Source organism: Amblyraja radiata, chromosome 16 (genome assembly GCF_010909765.2).
Source record: "Amblyraja radiata isolate CabotCenter1 chromosome 16, sAmbRad1.1.pri, whole genome shotgun sequence".
Lineage (NCBI taxonomy): Eukaryota > Metazoa > Chordata > Chondrichthyes > Rajiformes > Rajidae > Amblyraja > Amblyraja radiata.
The window spans coordinates 32,488,632-32,514,823 of NC_045971.1; the positions used below are offsets into that span (position 1 = coordinate 32,488,632).

At 43.3% G+C, this 26,192-nt stretch overlaps 1 protein-coding gene across 1 annotated transcript in view; it reads right to left on the minus strand.

The window, feature by feature from the left end:
- LOC116982098 (sodium channel protein type 4 subunit alpha-like) overlaps nt 1-26,192 on the minus strand; it is a 247,527-nt gene that overhangs the window by 119,917 nt on the left and 101,418 nt on the right. Inside the window, exons 6-9 of the mRNA XM_033035415.1 lie at nt 16,480-16,571; nt 12,094-12,357; nt 8,390-8,453; nt 3,562-3,703 (exon numbers count right to left, since the gene is read on the minus strand). Of these exons, the coding sequence (XP_032891306.1) occupies nt 3,562-3,703; nt 8,390-8,453; nt 12,094-12,357; nt 16,480-16,571 (562 nt within the window). The remainder of the gene's footprint in view (nt 1-3,561; nt 3,704-8,389; nt 8,454-12,093; nt 12,358-16,479; nt 16,572-26,192) is intronic.

Here is a 26,192-nt window from a genome sequence, read left to right on the forward strand (position 1 = left end):
CGTCTCTTCTTCCTGAGGAGACTGAAGAAGGTCCATCTGTCTCCTCAGATCCTGGTGAACTTCTACCGCTGCACCATCGAGAGCATCCTTACCAACTGTATCACAGTATGGTATGGCAACTGCACTGTCTCCGACCGGAAGGCATTGCAGAGGGTGGTGAAAATTGCCCAACGCATCACCGGTTCCTCGCTCCCCTCCATTGAGTCTGTCCAAAGCAAGCGTTGTCTGCAGAGGGCGCTCAGCATCGCCAAGGACTGCTCTCACCCCAACCATGGACTGTTTACCCTCCTACCATCCGGGAGGCGTTACAGGTCTCTCCGTTGCCGGACCAGCAGGTCCAGGAACAGCTTCTTCCTGGCGGCTGTCACTCTACTCAACAACGTACCTCGGTGACTGCCAATCACCCCCCCCCCCCCCCCCCCCGGACACTCCTCCCACAGGAAAAACACTATGTCTGTATATATGCTAATGTAAATATTTATTCAAATCATATGCTATGTCGCTCTTCCAGGGAGATGCTAAATGCATTTCGTTGTCTCTGTACTGTACACGGACAATGACAATTAAAGTTGAATCTGAATCTGAATCTGAATCTGAATTTAGGACCCATACGCAACCGCAACGTTCCAAACGATCGCGTTCCTCAAAAACCCACTCACAAGATGATTAAAATGGCCATTATTTTACGGGAATTAAACACTAAATTCCTTCCATTTGGCCTATAAATCCATGACAATGAGATTTAAAAATCATGTTATATTGTGAATTCCTGTGTGAATGTTATTTGGACACTTAGGCTATTTAAAAATGTTAAGAAATGGATAGATGTTTAGATCTAGTAATTGAATTTTGTAATTAGCTACAATTGGGTAACTAACTAATTATGTGCTTTAATTTCAGTTCATCCAAGTAAGATTGTTTAATATTTGTTTCAGAATGCTTCAATCTATAATAACTGAAATTTTTTTCAGTTCTCTTAATTTTTAAGAATGTTATGGGCTTTTGACTGTCCTTGATCACAGCTTTTGTGTTAAGTCAATGGAAAAGCAATAGGGAACAAGATGCTAATTTCCGAGTATGAAAATGGCCATAACTTTTTTAATATTGAAGATATGAAAGTGAATTAGGTGTCAAATTAAACTTCTTTTTGTGCTTTATCTGATGGGATAAATTGCAGACTTGATTTTTAACATCTCAAAATTTTGTAGCATTGCTATAATAAATGTCAAAAAGTATCAACAACTCTTCAATTATAATTATTTTTAACAAATATCCGAAAGTAGTTAGATGGTTAGATGGTGGTAAAGGAATATTCCTTTAATCAGTTAAACAAAAAATGTTGAAAACGTATTGTGAGCAAAAGAATGATTTTAATCATTCCAGGATCTCTCGACAGCCCGCATTTGAACACAATTAACGGAAACACTCAATGATGATAAATTCTTCTGGAGCATGTCTAGGGTTGTAGGCAGGGACAGCTCCAAACACAATGTGTTTAAAAAGAGCCGAAAAAACTGCGGAAACTTCAATTGTATCAAATACAATTCATGCTCAAAATTCCACAACTTTTTGCGTATAGCAAGGAAATTGCATTGAAAAAGCCAATACAATCAAACTGAAACCTATCTCTGGCCTCACTGGAATGAATACATTTATTCAAACCCCATTCAGAGCAAGTAATGCACTCCTGACAGAACAACACATAATTGACATTGGCAATAACAGTTCATGTAATCTCATGTAATTGTTGAAGCAGATAGCACGAAGTGGGTGAGGAATGTGGGATTGATGGAGTGGCATTGTGGATGTGGCATTGATGAATGTGGCATTGATGGAGACAGGGATAGAAACAAAAATTAGGAGTGAAGAAAAGAGAAGGTAGAAATAGATGGGAATGGAGATGGAGAAACAGTGCTATGAAGTCATTGTCGATATTCTTAAGAAATGTGAGAGTAGTGGATATAGATAAAGAAAAGAGAAAGACCATCTTTTTCCAACTCAAGTCCCCTGACTCCGTGCCTGCTCAGCTCATCTGCTGAAATCTGCATCCATTCTTTGCTATCTTTAGACTTTTGAAATGTCCTCATGGCGGAACTAAGCTGACCATGGTTGTCTGGATGTCTGATGTTATTTCAACTTTCCATTAACGTGAACTCATCCATAACTCTGTCTCTTGCCCCATTCTTCAGTTTGCTCGCCTATGTTCATGCATGCTGGTTATTAATTCAGTGATACGTCAGTATTATCTTTTTGGAGCACTCCATGGCCCTGCCCCCTCTCCTCACCATCTCTACTGTCTGCCCAACAGTGTGATTCTGTGATATCTGCACTCTTCCAAATTTGAGGGCTATAGCTCAGTTGGTAGCAACATTGGCCCTGAATTGGGGGTGCTATGGTTTTTAGTTCTACTTCTGATACTTGAGAATAGAATTTTAGCCTCTCACTGCTGAGGCATTGAGGGAATGTTGCACCCCTGTAAGTGCCACCTCTTGGATGATTCATAAAATGAGAACATGAGATTTATTCCTTATGTCCTTGTCGATATTTAGCCTGATGCATGTGGATGATTCATTGGCATTTTTCCCTGTGTCCAAGTCAATATTTAGATGATGCATAAAATGAGAGTACAGGATTTATTGCTGGTGTGCTAGTCAATATTTAACATCCACACAAAAGTAATGAAAAATAATTAACTGGGTATTATCGTATTGCAACCTGATATTGCCTGCTCTATGCAACTGACATTTTGCTGCACTACAGGAAGAAATGATGAAACCTCCGTGATTAGTACAGGTGTCAGAGGTTATGGGGAGAAGGCAGGAGAATGAGGTTAGGTGGGAGAGATAAATCAGCCATGTTTGAATGGAGGAGTAGACTTGATGGGCCGAATGGCCTAATTCTACTCCTATCACATATGATCTTATGAACACTAAACTGGAAACAGCACCAGAGGCTGTGTAGTAAATTATCACATGATCTACATACAGAATGGCTCAGTTGTACTTTTTTTAAAATCTTTTCTCTCTATCATTTATGGCTTCTTATTTTTATGTTCGCAACCAATGCATCTGTATTTATCCTTCACTTAGTTAAGTTTAGTATAGAAATACAGCGTGGAAACAGGCCCTTTGGCCTACCGAGTGTGCGCCGACCAGCGATCCTCCCACACTTACTCTATCCTACACACACTAGGGACAAATTACAATTTTACCGAAGCCAATTAACCTACACACCTGTACGTCTTTGGACTGTGGGAGGAAACCGGAGATCCCGGAGAAAACCCAAGCAGGTCACAGGGAGAACGTACAGACTCTGGATCGAACCCGGATCTCTGGTGCTGTAAGGCAGCAAATCTGCTGCTGTGTCACCGTGCCGTCCCATTAAGAATCACAACATTTTGTATCTAATCTGCTCAAGTCCTTTTGAGCATTTTTACAACATCATTTCACAACCAATATTCAAGCCACTCTCTCTCTAGCACTCTCCAGTGATTCTGAGTGTGGTGGTGATAGTGGAGAGAAAACAAAATATATTGAACAGGCAATGACTGGCAACACTCACCAATTGGAATAGATTTTCCCAGAAGTCCTGCGTCATTAGTCGAAAAAGTGACAGAAATGCCCAACCAAACGTATCGTAACTGGTGTAGTCATAGTTAGGGTTTCTCCCAGCTTTCATGCACATGTAACCATCGGGACATTTCCTGCAAAAGCCAGCAAGTAAATAATTAGGTTAAAATTCAACACCAAGAAGTGAGGGTTTCATTTTAATAATGCAGCACTCACAGAACACAAATAATGTTCTTGAGAGATTTTAAAGAATTTCACAGGTAGAAAATAATGCTGGAGAAACGCAGCGGGTGAGGCAGCATCTATGGGGCGAAGGTTTGGGCCGAGCTCCATAGATGCTGCCTCACCCGCTGAGTTTCTCCAGCATTTTTGTCTACCTTCGATTTTTCCAGCATCTGCAGTTCTTTCTTAAAGAATTTCACTATCACTGCTGTTATGTTGACATAAGGTGCAGCCAATTTTCCTTCAGTACAGCCAAGGGAGCAACAATGAAATAAATAAGCAGGTCATCTCGTTCAATGGAGAAAGCTGAAGAATAATCTTTGGTAATAACACTGAGAAAATTCTCTTGCACACCTACAAAGAGTTCATCCACTTATTTGAAAAGGCAGGCAATGGCTAAAGAATAAAGACTATTATGGTAAACTATGATCAATAATACACATTCAAATGCTGCAGAAGCCTTGAGTTGAGGTGGGATCTGGTGCTTATTATCATCTACTATCTGCCGGTTGTAGCCAGTGAATTACTGTAGTTTGTTGTTACCTGATTTTCTTTGGAATATCAAGAGATGTCACAGCATTCAACACATTTATATATACTAAACATATTATCAGAAAGAAGCACATGACTATTATAAACTACCCAATGATACATTCTATAGAAAGGACATGCAAGTGGGCAGAGGAGGGGTGGTAGCTCTGCTGGAGAGGGATGGAATTCAGTCCCTTGCGAGGGAAGACATAGGGACTGATGTGGTAGAATCACTGTGGATTGAGTTGAGGAATTGTAAACGCAAGAAGACACTAATTGGTGTTATCTACAGACCCTCAAATAGTAGCCCGGATCTAGGGTGTAAGTTGCAGCAGGAGTTAAAACTGGCATGTAACAAAGGTAATGCCACTGTGGTGATGGGAGATTTCAATATGTAGGTAGACTGGAAAAATCAGGTTGGTTCAGGACCCCAAGAAAGAGAGTTTGTAGAATGCCTCCGAGATGGATTCTTAGAGCAGCGTGTAATGGAGCCGATCAGAGAAAAGGCAATTCTGGATTTAGTGTTGTCCAATGAACCCGATATGATAAGAGAACTCGAGGTAAAGGAACCGCTTGGAGGTAGTGATCATAATATGATTAGTTTTAATCTGCAATTTGAGAAGGAGAACGTTAAATCGGAAGTGCGGGTGATGCAGTTGAACAAAGGAGACTATGAAGGCATGAGAGGGGAGCTGGCCAAGGTAGACTGGAATGGGATCCTAGCAGGAATGACAGTGGGACAGCAATGGTAGGAATTTCTGGGCATAATCCGGAAGACGCAGGATCATTTCATTCTAAAAAGGAAGAAAGATTCTAAGGGGAGTAGGAGGCAAACGTGGCTGACAAGAGAAGTTAGGGATAGAATATAACTAAAAGAAAAGATGTATAAAACAGCAAAAAGTAGCCGGAAGCCAGAGGATTGGGAAACTTTCATAGGACAATAGAAGGAAACAAAATGGGCAATACGGGCTGAAAAGATGAAGTACGAAGGGAAGCTGGCCAGGAATATAAAGAAGGACAGTAAAAGCTTCTTTAGATATGTTAAGGGAAAAAGAGTAGCAAAGTCAAATGTGGGTCCCTTGAAGGCAGACACGGGTGAAATTATTGTGGGCAACAAGGAAATGGCAGAAGAGTTGAATTGGTACTTCGGATCTGTCTTCACTAAGGAAGACACAAACAATCTCCCAGATGTACTGGAGGACAGAGGATCTAAGGGGGTAGAGAAACTGAAATAAATTTTCATTAGGCGAGAAATAGTATTGGGTAGGCTAATGGGACTGAAGGATGATAAATCCCCTGGGCCTGATGGTCTGCATCCCAGGGTCCTCAGGGAGGTGGCTCTAGAAATAGTGGACGCATTGGTGATCATTTTCCAATGTTCAATAGATACAGGATCAGTTCCTGTGGATTGGAGGATAGCTAATGTTATTCCACTTTTCAAGAAAGGAGCGAGAGAGAAAACGGGGAAATACAGACCAGTTAGCCTGACTTCGGTGGTGGGAAATATGCTGGAGTCAATTATTAAAGAGGTAATAATGGGGCATTTGGATAGCAGTAAAAGGATTAGTCCAAGTCAATTTGGATTTATGAAAGGGAAATCATGCTTGACTAAACTTCTGGAATTTTTTGAGGATGTGACAAGTAAAATGGATGAAGGGGTGCCAGTGGATGTAGTGTATCTAGACTTTCAGAAAGCCTTTGATAAGGTCCCTCACGGGAGACTGGTGACTATAATTAGAGTACATGGTATTGGGGGTAGGGTGTTGACATGGATAGAAAATTGGTTGGCAGACCGGAAGCAAAGAGTAGGAGTGAACGGGTCCTTTTCAGAATGGCAGGCAGTGGTGAGTGGAGTGCCGCAAGTCTCGGTGTTGGGGCCGCAACTGTTTACCATATATATTAATGATTTGGAAGAGGGAATTAGGAGCAACACTAGCAAGTTTGCGGATGACACAAAGCTGGGTGGCAGTGTGAACTGTGAAGAGGATGATAGGAGGTTGCAGGGTGACCTGGACAGGTTGAGTGAGTGGGCAGATGCGTGGCAGATGCAGTATAATATAGATAAATGTGAGGTTATCCACTTTGGCGGTAAAAACAAGGGGGCAGATTATTATCTCAATGAGGTTAGGTTAGGTAAGGGGGAGGTGCAATGAGACCTGGGCGTCCTTGTACACCGGTCACTGAAAGTTTGCTTACAGGTACAGCAGGCAGTGAAGAAAGCTAATGGAATGTTGGCCTTCATAACAAGAGGATTTCAGTATAGGAGTAAAGAGGTTCTTCTGCAGTTGAAAAGGGCTCTGGTGAGATCACATCTGGAGTATTGTGTACCGTTTTGGTCTCCTAATTTGAGGAAGGGCATCCTTGTGATTGAGGCAGTGCAGCGTAGGTTCATGAGATTGATCCCTGGGATGGTGGGCTTGTCACATGAGGAAAGATTGAAAGACTAGGCTTGTATTCACTGGAGTTTAGAAGGATGAGGGGGGATCTTATAGAAACATATAAAATTATAAAAGGACAGGACAAGCTAGATGCAGGAAAAATGTTCCCAATGTGGGGCGAGTCCAGAACCAGGGGCCACAATTTTAGAATAAAGGGGAGGTCATTTAAGACTGAGGTGAGAAAAAAAAATTTCACCCAGAGAGTTGTGAATTTATGGAATTCCCTGCCACAGAGGGCAGTGGAGGCCAAGTAACTGGATGGATTTAAGAGAGAGTTAGATAGAGCTCTAGGGGCTAGTGGAGTCAACGGATATGGGGAGAAGGCAGGCACGGGTTATTGATAGGGGACGATCAGCCATGATCACAATGAATGGCGGTGCTGGCTTGAAGGGCCGAATGGCCTCCTCCTGCACCTATTTTCTATGTTTCTATATGTACAATTCTCACATTATTTGGAGATTTGATTAAAGATGGTAAATTAAAGATGGTAAAATTAAACAAGAAAAAATTGAAGATTGTCTTTAGTTGTCATAATAGCGCGAATAAAGTAAGTGTTTACATCTACTTTAATCATTCCCACCAGAAATATCCGGTGTTGTTTTCCTAATGTAGGGAAGAGGAGGTATAGATCAGTGCATAACTCCGTCACCAGACCTGGACAATCAGTTGTTGTCAATCTCCAGACAATTATTTAGATCTTTCTATTTTCCAGCTTGAAGATGCTTAGCAAAGATTGGATTTGTAAAGTGCCTGTCCCACTTTCACAACCTAATTCACAACCTTTTTTACTCGTGGATATTTTTCATCAGGCTAGAAAAAACGCCCCGACCTACTTGATGCCACGAGTACCTACGACTAGCATCACAGCCTGCTACGACCTACCTACGACCTCCTGCAACCTCTTACGACCTTGTGACGACCATGCTGCGAGTATGTGTCAAGGTCAAACTTGGCAGAGGTCGTGAATTAGGTCGTGAAAGTGGGACAGGCCCTTAACTTAGTTGTACATCTTTAGATTTAGCACAATGGGAAGAGATTATTGTAAATAATGCTGTCTCCTCTAATCCTGGAGACCAAATCAGATTAGGTGATAGATTTGTGGAACCATTATGTTTAATCCACAACTACTGGCCTGGGTGAAGAATGCGAGAGAGCGGGGATGATGGAGAAAGGGACAGAAATAAAAAAAATAGAAGTGAAGAACATCTCTACGCTGAATGAGAGGATAAAATCAAATTATGCACTCCGATTTCTGGGGTGTGAATTGAAAACGTAACCTTCTGAATTAGGCACCCTGGCTGAAAATATGCAAACCAGAATGGTAAAAATAGCCTACAGAGGGAATTAAACCCTTTTAAGACAACCTTAAGACAACCTCTTTGCACTTGTTCAGAGATTTATCACCAACAACAGGCAGTTGTGTTACATGTCAGCCATGTCAACTCCAGACTTGCCTTTCATAAAGATGGTGGCTCCAGATGAACCTCATCCTACAGCATTAGTGATTGCTGCATTTTCCTGCCGCTCAGTATTGAAGCAAGCATGCAGTTATAGGCACAGTTGGAGGTTTCGGCAGCCTGACAATACAGTTGTTCGATCAGGAGTTGAGGATAACAGGAGACTACTTACCCAGCATCTGAGCTATTCCCACATAGCAGAGCATCAAGAGAACCTTCAAGGAAGTACTGATTACCTTGGAGGTTCAAAGAGAAATACAAAAATATCTTTAGCATTCTTAGGTCGCACAAAGATATACTCAAAAAACAATGTCTTCCTCTGTGATGTTAAGGTCATAGTCATACAGTGTGGAAACAGGCCCTTTGGCCCAACTTGCCCACACCGACCAACACGTCCCAGCTACACGAGTCCCACTTGGCTGCATTTGACCCCTATCCCTCTAAATATGTCCTATCCATGTATCTGAAGATGTTTCTCCTTAAACGTTGCGAGAGTACCTGCCTCAACTACCTCCTCCAGCAGCTCATTCCATACATCATAATAATAATAATTATAATAATAATAATAATAATAATAATAATAATAATAATAATAATAATAATAATAATATATTTTATTGTCATTGCACATCAGTGCAACAAGATTTGGCATGCAGCTTCCAACCGATGTCATAACATAAATAACTAATAACATTTGGATTTAGATATCCCAAGAAAATGGATTGTAAAAAGAACAGTAAAATAGTCAAAACAGTTCAAACAGACTAAAGTGCAGATGTGTCTGTGCGATGTGACCATCCGAGGGAGACAGTCCAGGGGGGGTGGGGGGCACTCAGCAGGGCCGGTTCAGAGCCACTATAGCTCTGGGAATGAAGCTGTTCCTGAGTCTGGAGATTCGGGCGTAGAAGGCCTTGTAACGTCTGCCGGAGGGAAGTAGTTTGAACAGTCCGTTACAAGGGTGTGAGGAGTCGTTATGGATGCTGACGGCCTTCCTGAGGCACCGTGTGTGGTAGATGCCCTCCAAGGCTGGTAGCTGTGTCCCAATAATTCTCTGCGCTCTGTGGACGACATCCACCTCCCTTTGCATTAAAAGGTTACCCCTCATGTACCTATAAAACCTTTCCCCCTTCACTTTAAACCTATGCCCTTTTGTTCTCGATTCCCCTGGGCAAGAGACTCGGTGCATCTACCCAATCTATTCCTCTCATGATGTCATACACCTTTATAAGATCACCCCTCATCCTCCTGCGCTCCAGGGAACAGGGTCCCAGTCTGCTCAACCTCTCCCCATAGCTCAGACCCTCGAGGTCTTTCGCAACTGTGGAATGTTCTCTCCCTGATATTGGTATCTACTCCTTCCTGCACTTCACTTTGTTTGGAATATCCTGTTAGTTGTCTCTCTTATCTTTATTTATAGTAGGATCCAAATGTGTAGTTTAGATAATTGTGTGGCTATAGTTTTGAACCTTATTGAGTTACCCTTTAAAATGCATTGCAAGGTAGAAAAGCAGATAACTTATGACACAAAATGAGGCCATTCAGTCCATCTTGTCAGTGCTGGTTCTAAAACAAAATTCCCGATCTAACCATTCCCACACCGGGTTCACACCGTGCCAAGTCTACATGAACAGTTTAAATGTGATGACGCTTTCTGCCTCTGCCTCTTTAGAGTCTCTGAGTTCCAGACTCCTAACACGAATAGGTGAAATAATTTTTCATCATCTCCTGTAGTACTGGAATTTTATTATTTTCAAAGGTAAAGGAGGAGTAATGGCTTCAGCTTTGTCACTACAATGCAAAGCAAAATGGCACAATGGTAGGCATACCTGCTATGAACCATTCTTACCTGCTCTGCTAGGCATACCTGCTCTGAACTATGTCTCTGGCTCTGAAGCTGCTGCTTCAGAGCCAGAGACACGGGTTCGATCCTGATCTCAGATGCTGTCTGTGTGAAGTTTGCACGTTTTCCCTATGTCTGTGTGGGTTTCCTTCAGGTGCTCCACTTTCCTCCCACATCCCCATGGCATGCAGGTTTGTAGGTTAATTGGACTCTGTAAATTGCCCCTAGTGTGTAGGGAGTGGATGAGAAAGTGGGATAGCATGGAACTAGTTGATTGAGCAATGGAAGTTGATTTGGTGGGTCGAAGGGCCTGTTGCCACGTTGTATTTTTTAATCAAAACAATTATTCGCTTACAAAGCAGCACCACACTGGGATAGAACATATGGAGAAATAAGAACAATAAAAAATGCTTCTAACCTGAAGCTATAAAAATGTCTTCTGTTAAATGAATGCACATATAGGCCATTTCCGTTACTATTACTCAACACCTGTGACTACAGTATCAAGAATGCTAAATTTTAAGAGCTTCTGAAATTGTGACCCAGGTACTTTGTGATGACTAGTTATCCGAGTGGTTGGAAAAAGTTCAAACCAGATATGTATATACACAAAAAATAATTAAAAGATCAAGTCAGCAAAAATACTGTCTATGTTTGGTACAATTAGAGAGAGGATTGTACTAGTGGGCCAATAAAATGGGTAGAATTTTGAAGAAGGAAAATTTAGCTTTTTTAATAGTTCAGATGTTTATAGACAATAATGGAAAGTTTATTTATGTTTATGCATTTAATTGACCAAATATGATACATTTTTTGGTAAGATTTTTTTTTGTTTGAAAATGTATTACTGAGTTCAGAGATTATTGGAGTTCAGATGGATATTAATCTTGATGTAGACCGATGTCAGACCACCTTTTCAATCCTTTTCAATTCAATGCTGCACCTCGACTTCAACAAACAAATGGAGTCGGTACAATCCACGGGAGTAAGGGTAAACTGTTCAACATGTAGTGCTTAACCCCCAGAACAAAGGTCAACCAAGCTACTGTCAAGCTACAGTAAACAGATCATAGACAGAGACTCAAACAGCATGGAAACAGGTGATTTAGCCCAACTTATCCCACAACAACCATCATGTTCCATCTACACTAGTCCCACCTTCCAGTGTTTGGCCCATATCCCTCTAAACCTGTCCATTCCTTGTACCGGTCTGAATGTTTCTTAACCGTTACGATAGTAAGTGCCTCAACTACTTCAACGGTTCAAAGGTTCAAAGTTTCAAATGTATTTGTCACATGCACCATAAGGTGCAGTGAAATGAATCTACCATGCAGCGTTACAATTAAAAAAGGACATAATACACAACCTAATTCAACACAGACATCCACCACAGCATTCTTCACTGTGGTGGAAGGCAACACAGTTCAGACAGTTCTCCTCCTCTGGCAGCTTGTTCCATATGCCCAACACCCTTTGTGTGAAAAAGTTCCTCCTCAGATTCTTATAAAATATTTCCCACCTCACCTTAAAACCATGTCCTCTGGTTCTCAATTCCCCTACTCTGGGCAAGAGACTCTGTGCGTTTACCCGATCTAGCCCTCTCATGGTTTTGTACACCTCTGTAAGATCACCCCTCATCTTTCTGCACTCCAAAGAATTGTCCGAGTCAGCTCACCCTCTTCATATAGCTCATGCCCTCGAGTCCAGGCAACATCCTCTGCACCCTACTCCTCCTGATTAGTTTTACTGTTTGTATGCCTCGTTGTCCACTTCCCCTCAGTCAACAATGAACCAGTCTACATTTCCTGGATCATCGTCTGCTTTGATCTATCCTTTTCACACCTTCCACATCTCTAGTTTCCCTCTTCCTTGACTCTCAGTCTGAAGAAGGTTCTCGATTACTTCACTCCAGAGAGGTTGCCTGACCCTACTCCAGCACCTTGGGTCTAACTTCAGAAAAAAACAAATCTTTGATCCCAACCAGCTGCCCAAGAAGAAGATATTATCAGAATATGTGGTAATTGCACAGACTGTACCTTTAGTATTAATGTAGGCATTAAAACTGCCACTGTGGTTACCAATCAGGGTATCATTGTCCATCCCTGACCCGTCCTCGATGAAGGTATTATTGTAAAATAATTTGCCTGATGGAGGCCATATCACACATTTCTGTTTCAAATTTCCCATAAACAGCTGGAGACCAATAAGTGCAAACACACTTAAACAGAAAACGGTCAGAATCATCACGTCCGCTAATTTCTTCACCGATTGGATCAGAGCTCCAACAATGGTTTTTAATCCTAGCAAAGAGAAAAATAACAACTGTTACAATGAATCCTAGCCCTGTGATATCATTTGTTTAATATCATCCATGCATTTTTTTCAATGTTTGCAAAGCAATGGCGGCCATGGAATTGCCTTAAAATTTAGTGTAAAAGGGATTTAATTTCTAACTACAATAGTTGTATAAAATAGCACAGCTTTTTAGAGATTTTTCGCACAACTTTGAGAAATCCCTCTGCTGGTTGATTTCTGGTCTGAGACAGAAGGAATTGCAGATGCTGATTTAATTCTTTAAAAAGGCACAAAGTGCTGGAGTAACTTTCTCAGGATGCAAAATGTCAGCTATCCATGTTCTCCAGAGATGATTGATGGATTGATTGACTTTATTATCATATGTGACATGTGACAGTGACATTCATTTTTTTACATACCAGGCCTGGATAGAGTGGATATGGAGATGATGTTTCCACTAGTGGGAGAGTCTAGGTCTAGAGGCTATAGCCTCAGAATAAAAGGAAGGTAGACAAAAATGCTGGAGAAATTCAGCGGGTGAGGCAGCATCTATGGAGCGGAATAGGTGATGTTTCGGGTTGAGACCCTTCTTCAGACTGATGTGGGGGGGGGGATGGGGGCGCAGGATAAAGAAAGGAAGAGGTGGAGACAGTCGGCTGTGGGAGAGCTGGGAAGGGTAGGGGAAGGAGGGAGAAAGCAAGGACTACCTGAAATCACTGCCTCAAAAAGGCTAGCAGTATCATCATAGACCCACACCATCCTGGCCAAACACTCATCCCCCTGCTACCTTTTGGTAGAAGGTACAGGAGCCTGAAGACTGCAATGACCAGGTTCAGGAATAGCTACTTCCCCACAGCCATCAGGCTATTAAACTTGGCTCGGACAAAACTCTGAACATTAATAGCCCATTATCTGTTATTTGCACTTTATCAGTTTATTTATTCATGTATTTACTTATATAATGGTATATGGACACACTGATCTGTTATGTAGTCAATGCCTACTATGTTCTGTTGTGCTGAAGCAAAGCAAAAATTTCATTGTCTTATCAGGGACAAATGACAATAAACTCTCTTGACTCTTGACTTGACTCTTGACTTGAAATTGGAGAAGTCAATGTTCATACCGCTGGGGTGTAAACTACCCAAGCAAAATATGAGGTGCTGCTCCTCCAATTTGTGGTGGGACTCAATCTGGCCATGGAGGAGGCCCAGGACAGAAAGGTCTAATTCGGAATGGGAGGGGGAGTTGAAGTGCTGAGCCACCGGGAGATCAGGTTGGTTAAGGCGAACTGAGCAGAGGTGTTGGGCGAAGCGATCGCCAAGCCTGCGCTTGATCTCGCCGATTTAGAGCAGTTGACACCTAGAACAGCTCAGAATAAAAGGATGTTCTTTTAGGAAGGAGATGAAGAAAAATTTATTCAGACAGAGGGTGGTGAATCTGTGGAATTCTTTGCTACAGAAGCCTGTGGAGGCCAAGTCAGTGGATATTTTTAAGGTAGCGAAAGATAGATTCTTGATTTGTACAGTTGTCAGAGGTTATGGGGTGAAGGCAGGAGAATGGGGTTTGGAGGGAGAGATAGATCAGCCATGATTGAATGGCGGAATAGATTTTATGGGCCGAATGACCTGATTTTACTCCTATTCCTCATGACCTTATGACTTATACACAAGGTATGCAAAGAATCGCCATGTACAGGGCACCCACAAGGTTACAAAGTATTCATTACAGTCCCCAATGGTCCCTCTTAGATCTCAGCACCCCCTCCATGCCGGCTCCCTCTTTGTTACGCTGCCTGACCCGCTGAGTTACTCCAACACTTTTTGTCTTGCTTTCTGCTTATATTCTATTTGATAATTTTCTGTCCTGCCCTTGAGACATGATCTTATCTGGCAGCCACTGCAGCTCAATGCCTTACAATGAAACATCCATTGTGGCAAATTGTTTATTCCTGATGGATCAACAAAATGCGCTGGTTAGAATCGGGCCTGTCGTTTCTGGGAGAGGAATGTAAATCTGCCAGCTTGCAAAAGCATTCCAGGGAGCCAGCATTTGGACATTGTACTCACGGGTGGGTTTCAGAGAAGATTTTTTTTTTAAATCCTAATTGAGCATTAGATTACTGACACAAATTCCTTTTCAGAGTCGTGGCATATTGTTAGGGCAGTGTGGTGGGAACTCTACTGTGCACCTGTCAGTGCATTGCTTTCAAGGGGATACTGACAGCGGGAGCTGAAATGAGTGGAATTCCATTCTGCGGGATTAACATCCCTCTCGTTGGCCGGCTCCAATGAACTCTGTGTAATTGCTTTTATTCATAACACTGCAGTTTTGTGTTACTGTTTACAAATATTGAAGATTCTCGAGGGTTTTCAGAGGTTTTTTTTCATGCTCTGTCCCACTTCTCTGATAAGGAGAGAATGACATTGCTTTAAATCGAGAGCAGCAAAGTTTAAAGGTGTTTTAGGGCTGTAGTTGCTGTCTTACAGCGCTAGAGACCCAGGTTCGATCCTGACTACAGGTGCTGTCTGTATAGAGTTTGTACGTTTTCCCCTTGACCACGTGGGTTTACCCCGGGTGCACTAGTTTCCTCCCACACTCCAAAATGTGCAGGTTTGCAGGTTAATTGCCTTCTGTAAAATTGTAAATTGTCACTTGTGTGTGTAGGATAGTGCTAGTGTACGGGATGATCGTTGGTCGGTGAGAACTCGGTGGGCCGAAGGGCCTGTTTCCTAAGGTCTCTTTGGTCTCAATCGGAACAAAGGAGCAAAGAGGTCCTTCTGCGGTTGTACAGAGCCCTAGTGAGACCTGGAGTATTGTGTGCAGTTTTGGTCAACTAATTTGAGGAAGGACATTCTTGCTATTGAGAGAGTGCAGCGTAGGTTTACAAGGTTAATTCCCGGGATGGCGGGACTGTCATATGCTGAGAGATTGAGCAGCTGGGCTTGTACACTCTGGAGTTTAGAAGGATGAGAGGGTATCTCATTGAAACATATAAGATTGTTAAGGGCTTGGACATGCTAGAGGCAGGAAACATGTTCCCGATGTTGGGGGAGTCCAGAACCAGGGGCCACAGTTTAAGAATAAGGAGTAAGCCATTTAGAATGGAGACGAGGAAATACTTTTTCTCACAGAGAGTGGTGAGTCTGTGGAATTCTCTGCCTCAGAGGGCGGTGGAGGCAGGTTCTCTGGATGCTTTCAAGAGAGAGCTAGATAGGGCTCTTAAAAATAGCAGAGTCAGGGGATATGGGGAGTAGGCAGGAACGGGTACTGATTGGGGATGATCAGCCATGATCATATTGAATGGTGGTGCTGGCTCGAAGGGCCAAATGGCCTACTCCTGCACCTATTGTCTATTGTCTCTAAGGTATCAAGATGGTCAGGGAATCTTTTGTTCCATAAAGATGGTCAGATAATCTTTTTTTTTTACAAAGAGAGTGGTAAGTGCCTGGAATGTGCTGCCAGGGTTGGTGGTTGAGGCAAATATAATAGTGGCATTTAAGAAGCTTATGGACAAGTGTAAGAATATGCAGGGAATGGCAGGATTTTGGTTATGTGCAGGTAGATAAGAGATGGTCTTGGCATCATGTTCAGCATGGACAATGGGTCTGTTCTTGTTCAGCTCACTCTAAAGAAGGGCCTAACCCCGAAACATCACCCAATCCTTTCATCCAGAGATGCTGCTTGTTCCGCTGAGTTACTCCAGCATTTTGGGCCTGTTCTTGTGCTGTACGGTTCTATGTTCTATTACAAGAATGGGTGCAATGTTATCCATATAGTTACAGTACATCCTTCCTTTTAAGATGTTTGGGAACAGCGCTTCCATCATCTAACTGGCACTGGAGAACATGGACAGTTGATGTTTCAGATTGGCACCTTTCCTCAGACCCAAAATGTCACCTATCCATGTTCTCCAGGGATGCTGCCTGACCCGTTGAGTTACTCCAGCACTTTGTGTCTTTTCTTGTAAACCAGCATCTGCAGTTTTGTTGTGTCCACATCTAACGCTACAAGATAGGAAACCTTCCGACAGTGAACTTATTAATGAACAATCAAAGAGCAGTTCTAACTGCTGTATTGTAAAGGAATGGGAACATCTGACACGCCGTTAGTTGCTCAGCACGTACCTGGAATAACTGTGATGGTTTTCAGTGCCCGCAGAACACGAAAGGTTCTTAAAGCAGAGACGTTACCCAAATCCACAAATTCAGTTAGGTATCTAATCAAGAACAGCAGAGAGACAGCAGCTAAGTTTTATTACATGCTGTTGTTTCAGAGAACACAATATTTACCCTCTCATTTACAGATAATTGAGAACTTCCAAGTCCCATCATTTCATTACAATGCCTCTCCATAAATATGCAAAATTAAACTGAAGTTTTGCAAAATAAGTCGCACACTTATTTAAAAGATGTGAAATTGTGAAAAAGAATTGAAGAATTGCCAAAAGGTAATTCTCAGGAAAGGTATGTTAGACCACTGATAATAAATGTATTTACCCACTATATTAATGGTGGTAGATTAGATTACTGGCTTTATTAAGACTGCAAGCAGGAATTGCTTATAAATGAGGAAGAACTTGCAGATCTTGCAGCTATAACCCTTGAATCTCACGCAGGATATTTGATACAAAATGGCACAGAGTCAAGATTCTACAAACGACAAATGAATGAGCTGATATTCTATTTTTAGTGTTTAGTTGAGTTTAGAGAGACAGCGTGGAAACAGGCCCTTCGGCCAACCAAGTCCGCGCTGACCAATGATCCCCGCACACTATCACTGTCCTGAAAACTAGGGGACATTTACAATTTTACCGAAGCCAATTAACCCACAAACCTGTAAGTTTTTGGAGTGTGGGAGGAAATTGGAGCACCAAGAGAAAACCCACACCATCACGGTAAGAATGTACAAACTCTGTACAGACAGCACCCGTAGTTATGAACAAACCCGGGTCCCTGGCGCTGCAACCACTGCGCCAGGGTGCTACGCCTTTCCTGGTGATTTTGGTTGAGGGATAGGACGGTATGGTGGCGCAGCAGTAGAGTTGCTGCCTTACAGCACTTGCAGCGCCAGAGACCCGAGTTTGATCCCGATACGGGTGGTGGCTGTACGGAGTTTGTACGTTCTCCCCGTGATCTGTGTGGGTTTTCTCCGAGATCTTCTTTTTCCTCCCACACTCCAAAGACGTACAGGCTTGTAGGCTAATTGGCTTGGTATAAATGTGAAATTAGTCCCTAGTGCGTGTAGGATAGTGTTAATGTGCGGGGATCGTTGGTCGGTGCGGACACGGTGGGCCGAAGGACCAGTTTCCACGCTGTATCTCGAAAATAAACTAAACATAACCAGGGGCCACAGTTTAAGAATAAGGAGTAAGCCATTTAGAACGGTGACGAGGAAACACTTTTTTTCACATAGAGTGGTGAGTCTGTGGAATTCTCTGTCTCAGAGGGCGGTGGATGCAGGTTCTCTGGATGTTTTCAAGAGAGAGCTAGATAGGGCTCTTAAAAATAGTGGAGTCAGGGGATATGGGGAGAAGGCAGGAACGGGGTACTGATTGGGGATGATCAGCCATGATCACATTGAATGGCGGTGCTGGCTCGAAGGGCCAAATGGCCTACTCCTGCGCCTATTGTCCATTGTCTATTGTCTATTGTCAAATAAACATCGATCACAACTTTGGAAGAATTCTTTAATCTCCTTTCAATAACGTTACAAGATAGGTACTGCATTCATGGCCAGACAAGCACGGCCTCGAGAGCCAGCAACTCTGACAAGGCAGCCCTCCCTCAGTATGGCTATGACATTGTGAAGAAACTAAAATGTAACAGGTTTTTGCCAAATATTGACATAGAACATAAAACATAAAACAGAACTGCACAGGAATAGGCCTTTTGACTCACGCCGTCTGCACCAAACATGATGCCAAGCACAGCTCTCATTGGCCTGCACATTATCAATAGACAATAGGTGAAGGAGTAGGCATTTCGGCCCTTCGAGCCAGCACCGCCATTCACTCTGATCATGGCTGATCATCCACAATCAGCACCCCGTTCCTGCCTCCTCCCCATATCCCTTGACTCCGCTATCTTGAAGAGCTCTATCTAACTCTCTCTTGAAAGCAACCAGAGAATTGGTCTCCACTGCCTTCTGAGGCAGAGAATTCCACAGATTCACAACTCACTGGGTAAAAATGTTTTTCCTCATCTCCGTTCTAAATGGCCTACCCCTTATTCTTAAACTGTGGCCCCTGGATCTGGACTACCCCATCATTGGGAACATGTTTCCTGCCTCTAGCGTGCCCAATCCCTTAATAATCTTATATGTTTCAATAAGATACCCTATCATCCTTCTAAATTCCAGTGTATACAAGCCCAGTTGCTCCATTCTCTCAGTCCCGCCATCCCGGGAATTAACCTTGTGAACCTACGCTGCGCTCCCTCAATAGCAAGAATGTCCTTCCTCAAATTTGAAGACCAAAATTGCACACAATATTCAAGTTGTGGTCTCACCAGGGCCCTGTACAACTGCAGAAGGATGTGTTTGCTCCTATACTCAACTCCTCTTGTTATGAAGGCCAACATGCCATTAGCTTTCTTTACTGTCTGCTGTACCTGCATGCTTACTTTCAGTGACTGATGCACAAGGCCCCCAGATCTCGTAGTACTTCCCCTTTTCCCAACTTGACACAATTCAGATAATATTTTGCCTTCCTGTTTTTGCCACCAAAGTGTACTACCTCATTTTTATCCACATTAAACTGCATCTGCCATGCACCCTCCCATTCACCAAACTTGTCCAAGTCACCCTGCATCCTCCTAGCATCCTCCTCACAGTTCACACTGCCACCCAGCTTTGTGTCATCTGCAAATTTGCTAATGTTACTTTTAATTCCATTATCTAAATCATTAATGTATATTGTAAATAGCTTCGGTCCCAGCACCAAGCCATGTGGCACTCCACTCGCCACTGCCTGCCATTCTGAAAGCAGGCAGGCAGACCCGTTTATTCCTACTCTTTGTTTCCTGTCTGCCAACCAATTCTCTATCCATGTCAATACCCTACCGCCAATACCATGTGCCATAATTTTGCCCACAAATCTCCTATGTGGGACCTTATCAAATGCTTTCTGAAAGTCCAGGTACACTACATCCACTGGCTCTCCCTTATCCATTTTCCAAGTTACATCCTCAAAAAATTCCAGATTAGTCAAGCATGATTTCCACTTCGTAAATCCATGCTGACTCGGACCATATCCCTCCATTCCCTGTGTATTCAAGAACCTATACAAAAATCTCTTAAATTCCACTATCGAAACTACCTCCACCACCATCTCCAGGAGCAGGTTCCATACTCTCACCACCCTCTGTGTATAAAACTTGCCATGCACATCTCCTTTAATCTTTGCCGCTCTCACTTTAAACCTATGCCCTCCATTATTTGATGTTTCCCAACTGGGGTAAGATTCCGACTACTTATCTTCTCTGTGCCTCTCATAATGTTATAGACTTCCATCACATCTCCCTCATCCTGCAGTGTCCCAGAGAAAACAATCCAAGTCTGTCTGACCTCTCCCTATAGTTATTGCCCTCTAATCCATGCGCAAAATTAGGGTGACACGGTGGCACAGCAGTACAGTAGCTGCTTTACAGCACCAGAGACCCGGGTTCAATCCTGACTATGGGTGCTGTCTATAGGGAGTTTGCACATTCTCCCTGTGGAAAACCGCATGAGGTCAAGGACACTGCTGGTGCGTCTGGCTGCTACAAATGTGAGAAGTGCATCCAGGTAGAGCTCCTGAAGGACTGTGTTGAGGAACTGGAGAAGCAAGTGGATGACCTCAGGTTCGTCCGAGAAACTGAGTCGTTCCTCGACAAGTCCTACAGTAAGATTGTTACACCTAAGGTACTGGAAGAGAGAAGGTGGGAGACTGTGAGAAAGGGAGGGAAGCATGGAATGCCAACGTCCCCGGGTGTTGTACCTCTTGTGAACAGGTTCACCCACTTAGAAGCTGTCGGGACAGAAGACGTGTTTACACTGAGCGACGGACTGGCTTGCGATGCGAATAGGGCTGTTGAGCCAAAACCAAAAAGGCCTAAGGCAGGCAACGCCATTGTAGTGGGAGACTCCATTGTGAGAGGTACGGACAAGGGTTTCTGCGGCAACAGACGGGATGCGAGGATGGTGTGCTGCCTTCCTGGTGCCAGGATCCAGGATGTCACGGACAGAGTGCAGAAAATCCTCAAGGGCGAAGGTGAACATCCGGAAGTGGTAGTGCATGTCGGCACAAACGATGTCGGAAAGAAGGGGATGAATATTCTGCAGCGTGACTTTAGAGAGCTCGGAAAAATGCTGAAAAGCAGGACCTCCAGGGTTGTTATCTCCGGTTTGCTTCCAGTTCCTCGTGCTGGCGAGAGCAGGAACAGGGAGATACGGGACCTGAACGTGTGCCTGAGGAACTGGTGCACGGGGCAGGGATTTAGATTCTTAGATCACTGGGATCTGTTTTGGGGTAAGGGGGAACTGTACAAAAGGGACGGATTGCATCTTAACAGGTGTGGGACCAGCATTCTGGCAGACAGGTTTGCCACTGCTACACGGGTGGTTTTAAACTGAATAAGGGGGGTGGGGTGTCGAATGGGATAGTGGAGGATGGAGTTAAAGGGAAAGGGTTTCTTAAATGTGTGAGCGTAGAGACAGAGGGGTGTAAAATGAGGGTAGAAGCAATAGGTAGCAAGGTGAAAAGTAAACGTGGCAGGCCGGCAAATCCAGGGCAAAAATTAAAAAGGGCCACTTTTCAGCATAATAGTATAAGGGGTAAGAGTGTTGTAAAAACAAGCCTGAAGGCTTTGTGTCTCAATGCAAGGAGCATTCGTAATAAGGTGGATGAGTTGACTGTGCAGATAGCTATTAATGACTATGATATAGTTGGGATCACGGAGACATGGCTCCAGGGTGACCAAGGCTGGGAGCTGAACATCCAGGGATATTAAATATTCAGGAGGGATAGACAGAAAGGGAAAGGAGGTGGGGTGGCGTTGCTGGTTAGAGAGCAGATTAACGCAATTGAAAGGAAGGACATTAGCTTTGAGGATGTGGTATCGATATGGGTAGAGCTGCGAAACACTAAGGGGCAGAAAACGCTAGTGGGAGTCGTGTACACGCCACCTAACAGTAGTAGTGGAGTTGGGGATGGCATCAAACAGGAAATTAGAAATGCGTGCAACAAAGGTAAAACAGTTATAATGGGTGACTTCAATCTACATATAGATTGGGTGAATAAAATTGGCAAGGGTGCTGAGGAAGAGGATTTCTTGGAATGTATGCGGGATAGTTTTCTAAACCAACATGTAGAGGAACCAACGAGAGAGCAGGCTATTCTAGACTGGGTATTGAGTAATGAGGAAGGGTTAGTCTGAAGAAGGGTTTCGGCCCGAAACGTCGCCTATTTCCTTCGCTCCATAGATGCTGCTGCATCCGCTGAGTTTCCCCAGCAATTTTGTGTACCTTCGATATTCCAGCATCTGCAGTTCCCTTTTGAACACAGGGTTAGTTAGCAGTCTTGTTGTGCGTGGCCCCTTGGGCAAGAGTGACCATAATATGGTTGAGTTCTTCATTAGGATGGAGAGTGACATCGTTAATTCAGAAACAAGGGTCCTGAACTTAAAGAAAGGTAACTTTGAAGGTATGAGACGTGAATTGGCCAAGATAGACTGGCAATTGATTCTTAAAGGGTTGACCATGGATATGCAATGGAAGGCATTTAAAGACTGCATGGATGAACTACAACAATTGTTCATCCCAGTTTGTAAAAAGAATAAATCAGGGAAGGTAGTGCATCCGTGGATAACAAGGGAAATCAGGGATAGTATCAAAACAAAAGATGAAGCATACAAATTAGCCAGAAAAAGCAGCCTACCAGAGGACTGGGAGAAATTCAGAGTCCAGCAGAGGAGGACAAAGGGCTTTATTAGGAAAGGGAAAATAGATTATGAAAGAAAACTGGCAGGGAACATAAAAACTGACTGCAAAGGTTTTTATAGATATGTGAAGAGAAAAAGATTTGTTAAAACAAATGTAGGTCCCTTGCAGTCAGAAACAGGTGAATTGATCATGGGGAACAAAGACATGGCAGACCAATTGAATAACTAGTTTGGTTCTGTCTTCACTAAGGAAGACATAAATAATCTGCCGGAAATAGCAGGGGACCGGGGGTCAAATGAGATGGAGGAACTGAGTGAAATCCAGGTTAGCTGGGAGGTGGTGTTAGGTAAATTGAATGGATTAAAGGCCAATAAATCCCCAGGGCCAGAAATGCTGCATCCCAGAGTACTTAAGGAAGTAGCTGCAGAAATAGTGGATGCATTAGTGATAATTTTTCAAAACTCTTTAGATTCTGGAGTAGTTCCTGAGGATTGGAGGGTAGCTAATGTAACCCCACTTTTTAAAAGGGAGGGAGAGAGAAAACGGGGAATTACAGACCAGTTAGTCTAACGTCGGTAGTGGGGAAACAGCTAGAATCAGTTATTAAAGATGGGATAGCAGCACATTTGGAAAGTGGTGAAATCATTGGACAAAGTCAGCATGGATTTATGAAAGGTAAATCATGTCTGACGAATCTTATAGAATTTTTCGAGGATGTAACTAGTAGAGTGGATAAGGGAAAACCAGTGGATGTGTTATATCTGGACTTTCAGAAGGCTTTCGACAAGGTCCCACATAAGAGATTAGTATACAAACTTAAAGCACACGGTATTGGGGGTTCAGTATTGATGTGGATAGAGAACTGACTGGCAGACAGGAAGCAAAGAGTAGGAGTAAACGGGTCCTTTTCACAATGGCAGGCAGTGACTAGTGGGGTACCGCAAGGCTCAGTGCTGGGACCCCAGCTATTTACAATATATATTAATGATTTGGGCGAGGGAATTGAATGCAAATTCTCCAAGTTTGCGGATGACACGAAGCTGGGGGGCAGTGTTAGTGGTGAGGAGGATGCTAGGAGGCTGCAAGGTGACTTGGATAGGCTAAATGAGTGGGCAAATGTGAGGTTATCCACTTTGGTGGCAAAAACAGGAAAGTAGATTATTATCTGAATGGTGGCCGATTAGGAAACGGGGAGATGCAACGAGACCTGGGTGTCATGGTACACCAGTCATTAAAAGTAGGCATGCAGGTGCAGCAGGCAGTGAAGAAGGCGAATGGTATGTTAGCATTCATAGCAAAAGGATTTGAGTATAGGAGCAGGGAGGTTCTACTGCAGTTGTGAGACCTTGGTGAGACCACACCTGGAGTATTGCGTACAGTTTTCGTCTCCTAATCTGAGGAAAGACATTCTTGCCATAGAGGGAGTACAGAGAAGGTTCACCAGACTGATTTCTGGAATGTCAGGACTTTCATATGAAGAAAGACTGGATAGACTCGGTTTGTACTCGCTAGAATTTAGAAGATTGAGGGGGGGGGGATCTTATAGAAACTTACAAAATTCTTAAGGGGTTGGACAGGCTAGATGCAGGAAGATTTTTCCCGATGTTGGGGAAGTCCAGAAACAAAGGGTCACAGTTTAAGGATAAGGGGGAAATCCTTTAGGACCGAGATGAGGAAAACTTTTTTCACACAGAGAGTGGTGAATCTCTGGAATTCTCTCCCACAGAAGGTAGTTGAGGCCAGTTCATTGGCTATATTTAAGAGGGAGTTAGATGTGGCCCTTGTGGCTAAAGGGATCAGGGGGTATGGAGAGAAGGCAGGTACAGGATACTGAGTTGGATGATCAGCCATGATCATATTGAATGGCGGTGCAGGCTCGAAGGGCCGAATGGCCTACTCCTGCACCTATTTTCTATGTTTCTATGTTTCTATGTGCTCCGGTTTCCTTCCACATTCCAAAGATGTGCAGGTTTGCAAGTTAATTGGCTTCTGTAAATTGTCCCTGGGGTACAGGATGTGAAAATGGAATAAAAAAGAACTGATGTACAGGTAATCGTTGGTCAGTGCCGACCCGATGGATTGAAGGATCTGTTTCCATGCTGTATCCCTAAACTAAACTAAACATTCTGGGCCTCCTCCATGGCCAGAGTGAGCACCACCGGAAATTGGAGGGGCAGCACCTCATATTCCGCTTGGGCAGTCTGCACCCTAGTGGCATAAACATTGAATTCTCCAATTTCCGGTAACCCTTGCTGTCTACTCCCCTTCTCAGCTCTCCCTCAGCTCTCGGGCTCCTCCTCTTCCTTTATCCTTTCTTCTCCCCACCCTACGTCTGAAGAAGGGTTTCAGCCCGAAACGTTGCCTATTTCCTTCGTTCCATAGATGCTGCTGCACCCGCTGAGTTTCTCTAGCATTTTTGTCTAAACCAAACTAAACTAAACCAAACTAAGCTAAATTAAAACTAAACTTAAACTAAATCTAAAAAGAATATTCTCCAAAGGCTGGAAGGGGAAGAAGGAAGATAACATTCTAAATGATCTGAATGTAAGTCCAAAATGGAGGCACAAGGAAGTACAAGGGTGGGCAATCACTGAGTTGCATCCTGCCAGTTTTATGACTGATGAAGTGCATGTTATGGTCCTTTGTGCACCGCAGGCCACTCCCTAGGGGAAAGCATTGCACTTCTGGCTGCCAGCCACTAACTAGTAATAGAAGCAGAAATGATTCTGCATATTTTAAGGGTTGTAGCACCATCTGAGAGATGAACAATGATAGCCGGCCTTATCAGTGACACCCACATCCTGAAAAATAAAGATTAAAAAACAAACCCCATGTTACAGAGATTGTGAGGGGGTGAAGCTAAGAGATATAGACATGGAGATGAAGAGCGTAGATCTGTTGTGCCAGAACCAGTGTAGTTTAGCAAGGAAAACAGTGATAAAACAAATCAATGTCACATCATAATCTTTGCATTAGTCAAAAGTCAAGAGTGTTTTATTATCATATGTCCTAAATTTGAACAATGAAATTCTTACATGCATTATACCTTCTGTCTATACACAACATTAAAGAGAACCCATTCATAGAAGTATAGAAACATAGAAAAATAGGTGCAGGAGTAGGCCATTCGGCCCTTCGAGCCAGCACCGCCATTCAATATGACCATGACTGATCATCTGAAATCAGTACCCCGTTGCTACTTTCTCCCCATATCCCTTGATTCCTTAAGCCCCAAGAGCTAAATCTAATTCTCTTGAAAACATCCAGTGAATTGGCCTCCAATGCCTTCTGTGGCAGAGAATTCCACAGATTCACAACTTTCAGTGTGAAAAGGTTTTTCCTCATCTCAGTTCTAAATGACCTACCGCTTATTCTTAAACTGTGACTCCTGGTTCTGGATTCCCCCAACATCGGGAACATTTTTCCTACATCTAGCCAGTCGAATCCTTTAATAATTTTATATGTTTCCATAAGAATCCCTCTCATCCTTCTAAATCCCAGTGAATACAAGCCCAGTTGACCCATTCTTTCATCATATGTCAGTCCTGCCATCCCGGATATTAACCTGGTGAACCTACGCTGCACTCCCTCAATAACAATAATGTCCTTCCTCATATTAGGAGACCAAAATTGCACACAATACTCCAGGTTCGGTCTCACCAGGGCTCTGTACAACTGCAGTAGGACCTCCTTGCTCCTAAACTCAAATCCTCTTGCAATGAAGGATAAGCTTTCTTCACTGCCTGCTGTACCTGCATGCTTATGGGGCTGTCCCACTGTACGAGTTAATTCAAGAGTTCTCCTGAGTTTCCTCTGATTTGAACTCGGAGAATTACGGCAATTGCCGCTCGTAGGTACTTGGGGCTCCCGTGGACATTTTTCAACATTTTGAAAAATCTTCACGAGTCTTCTCGAGCTT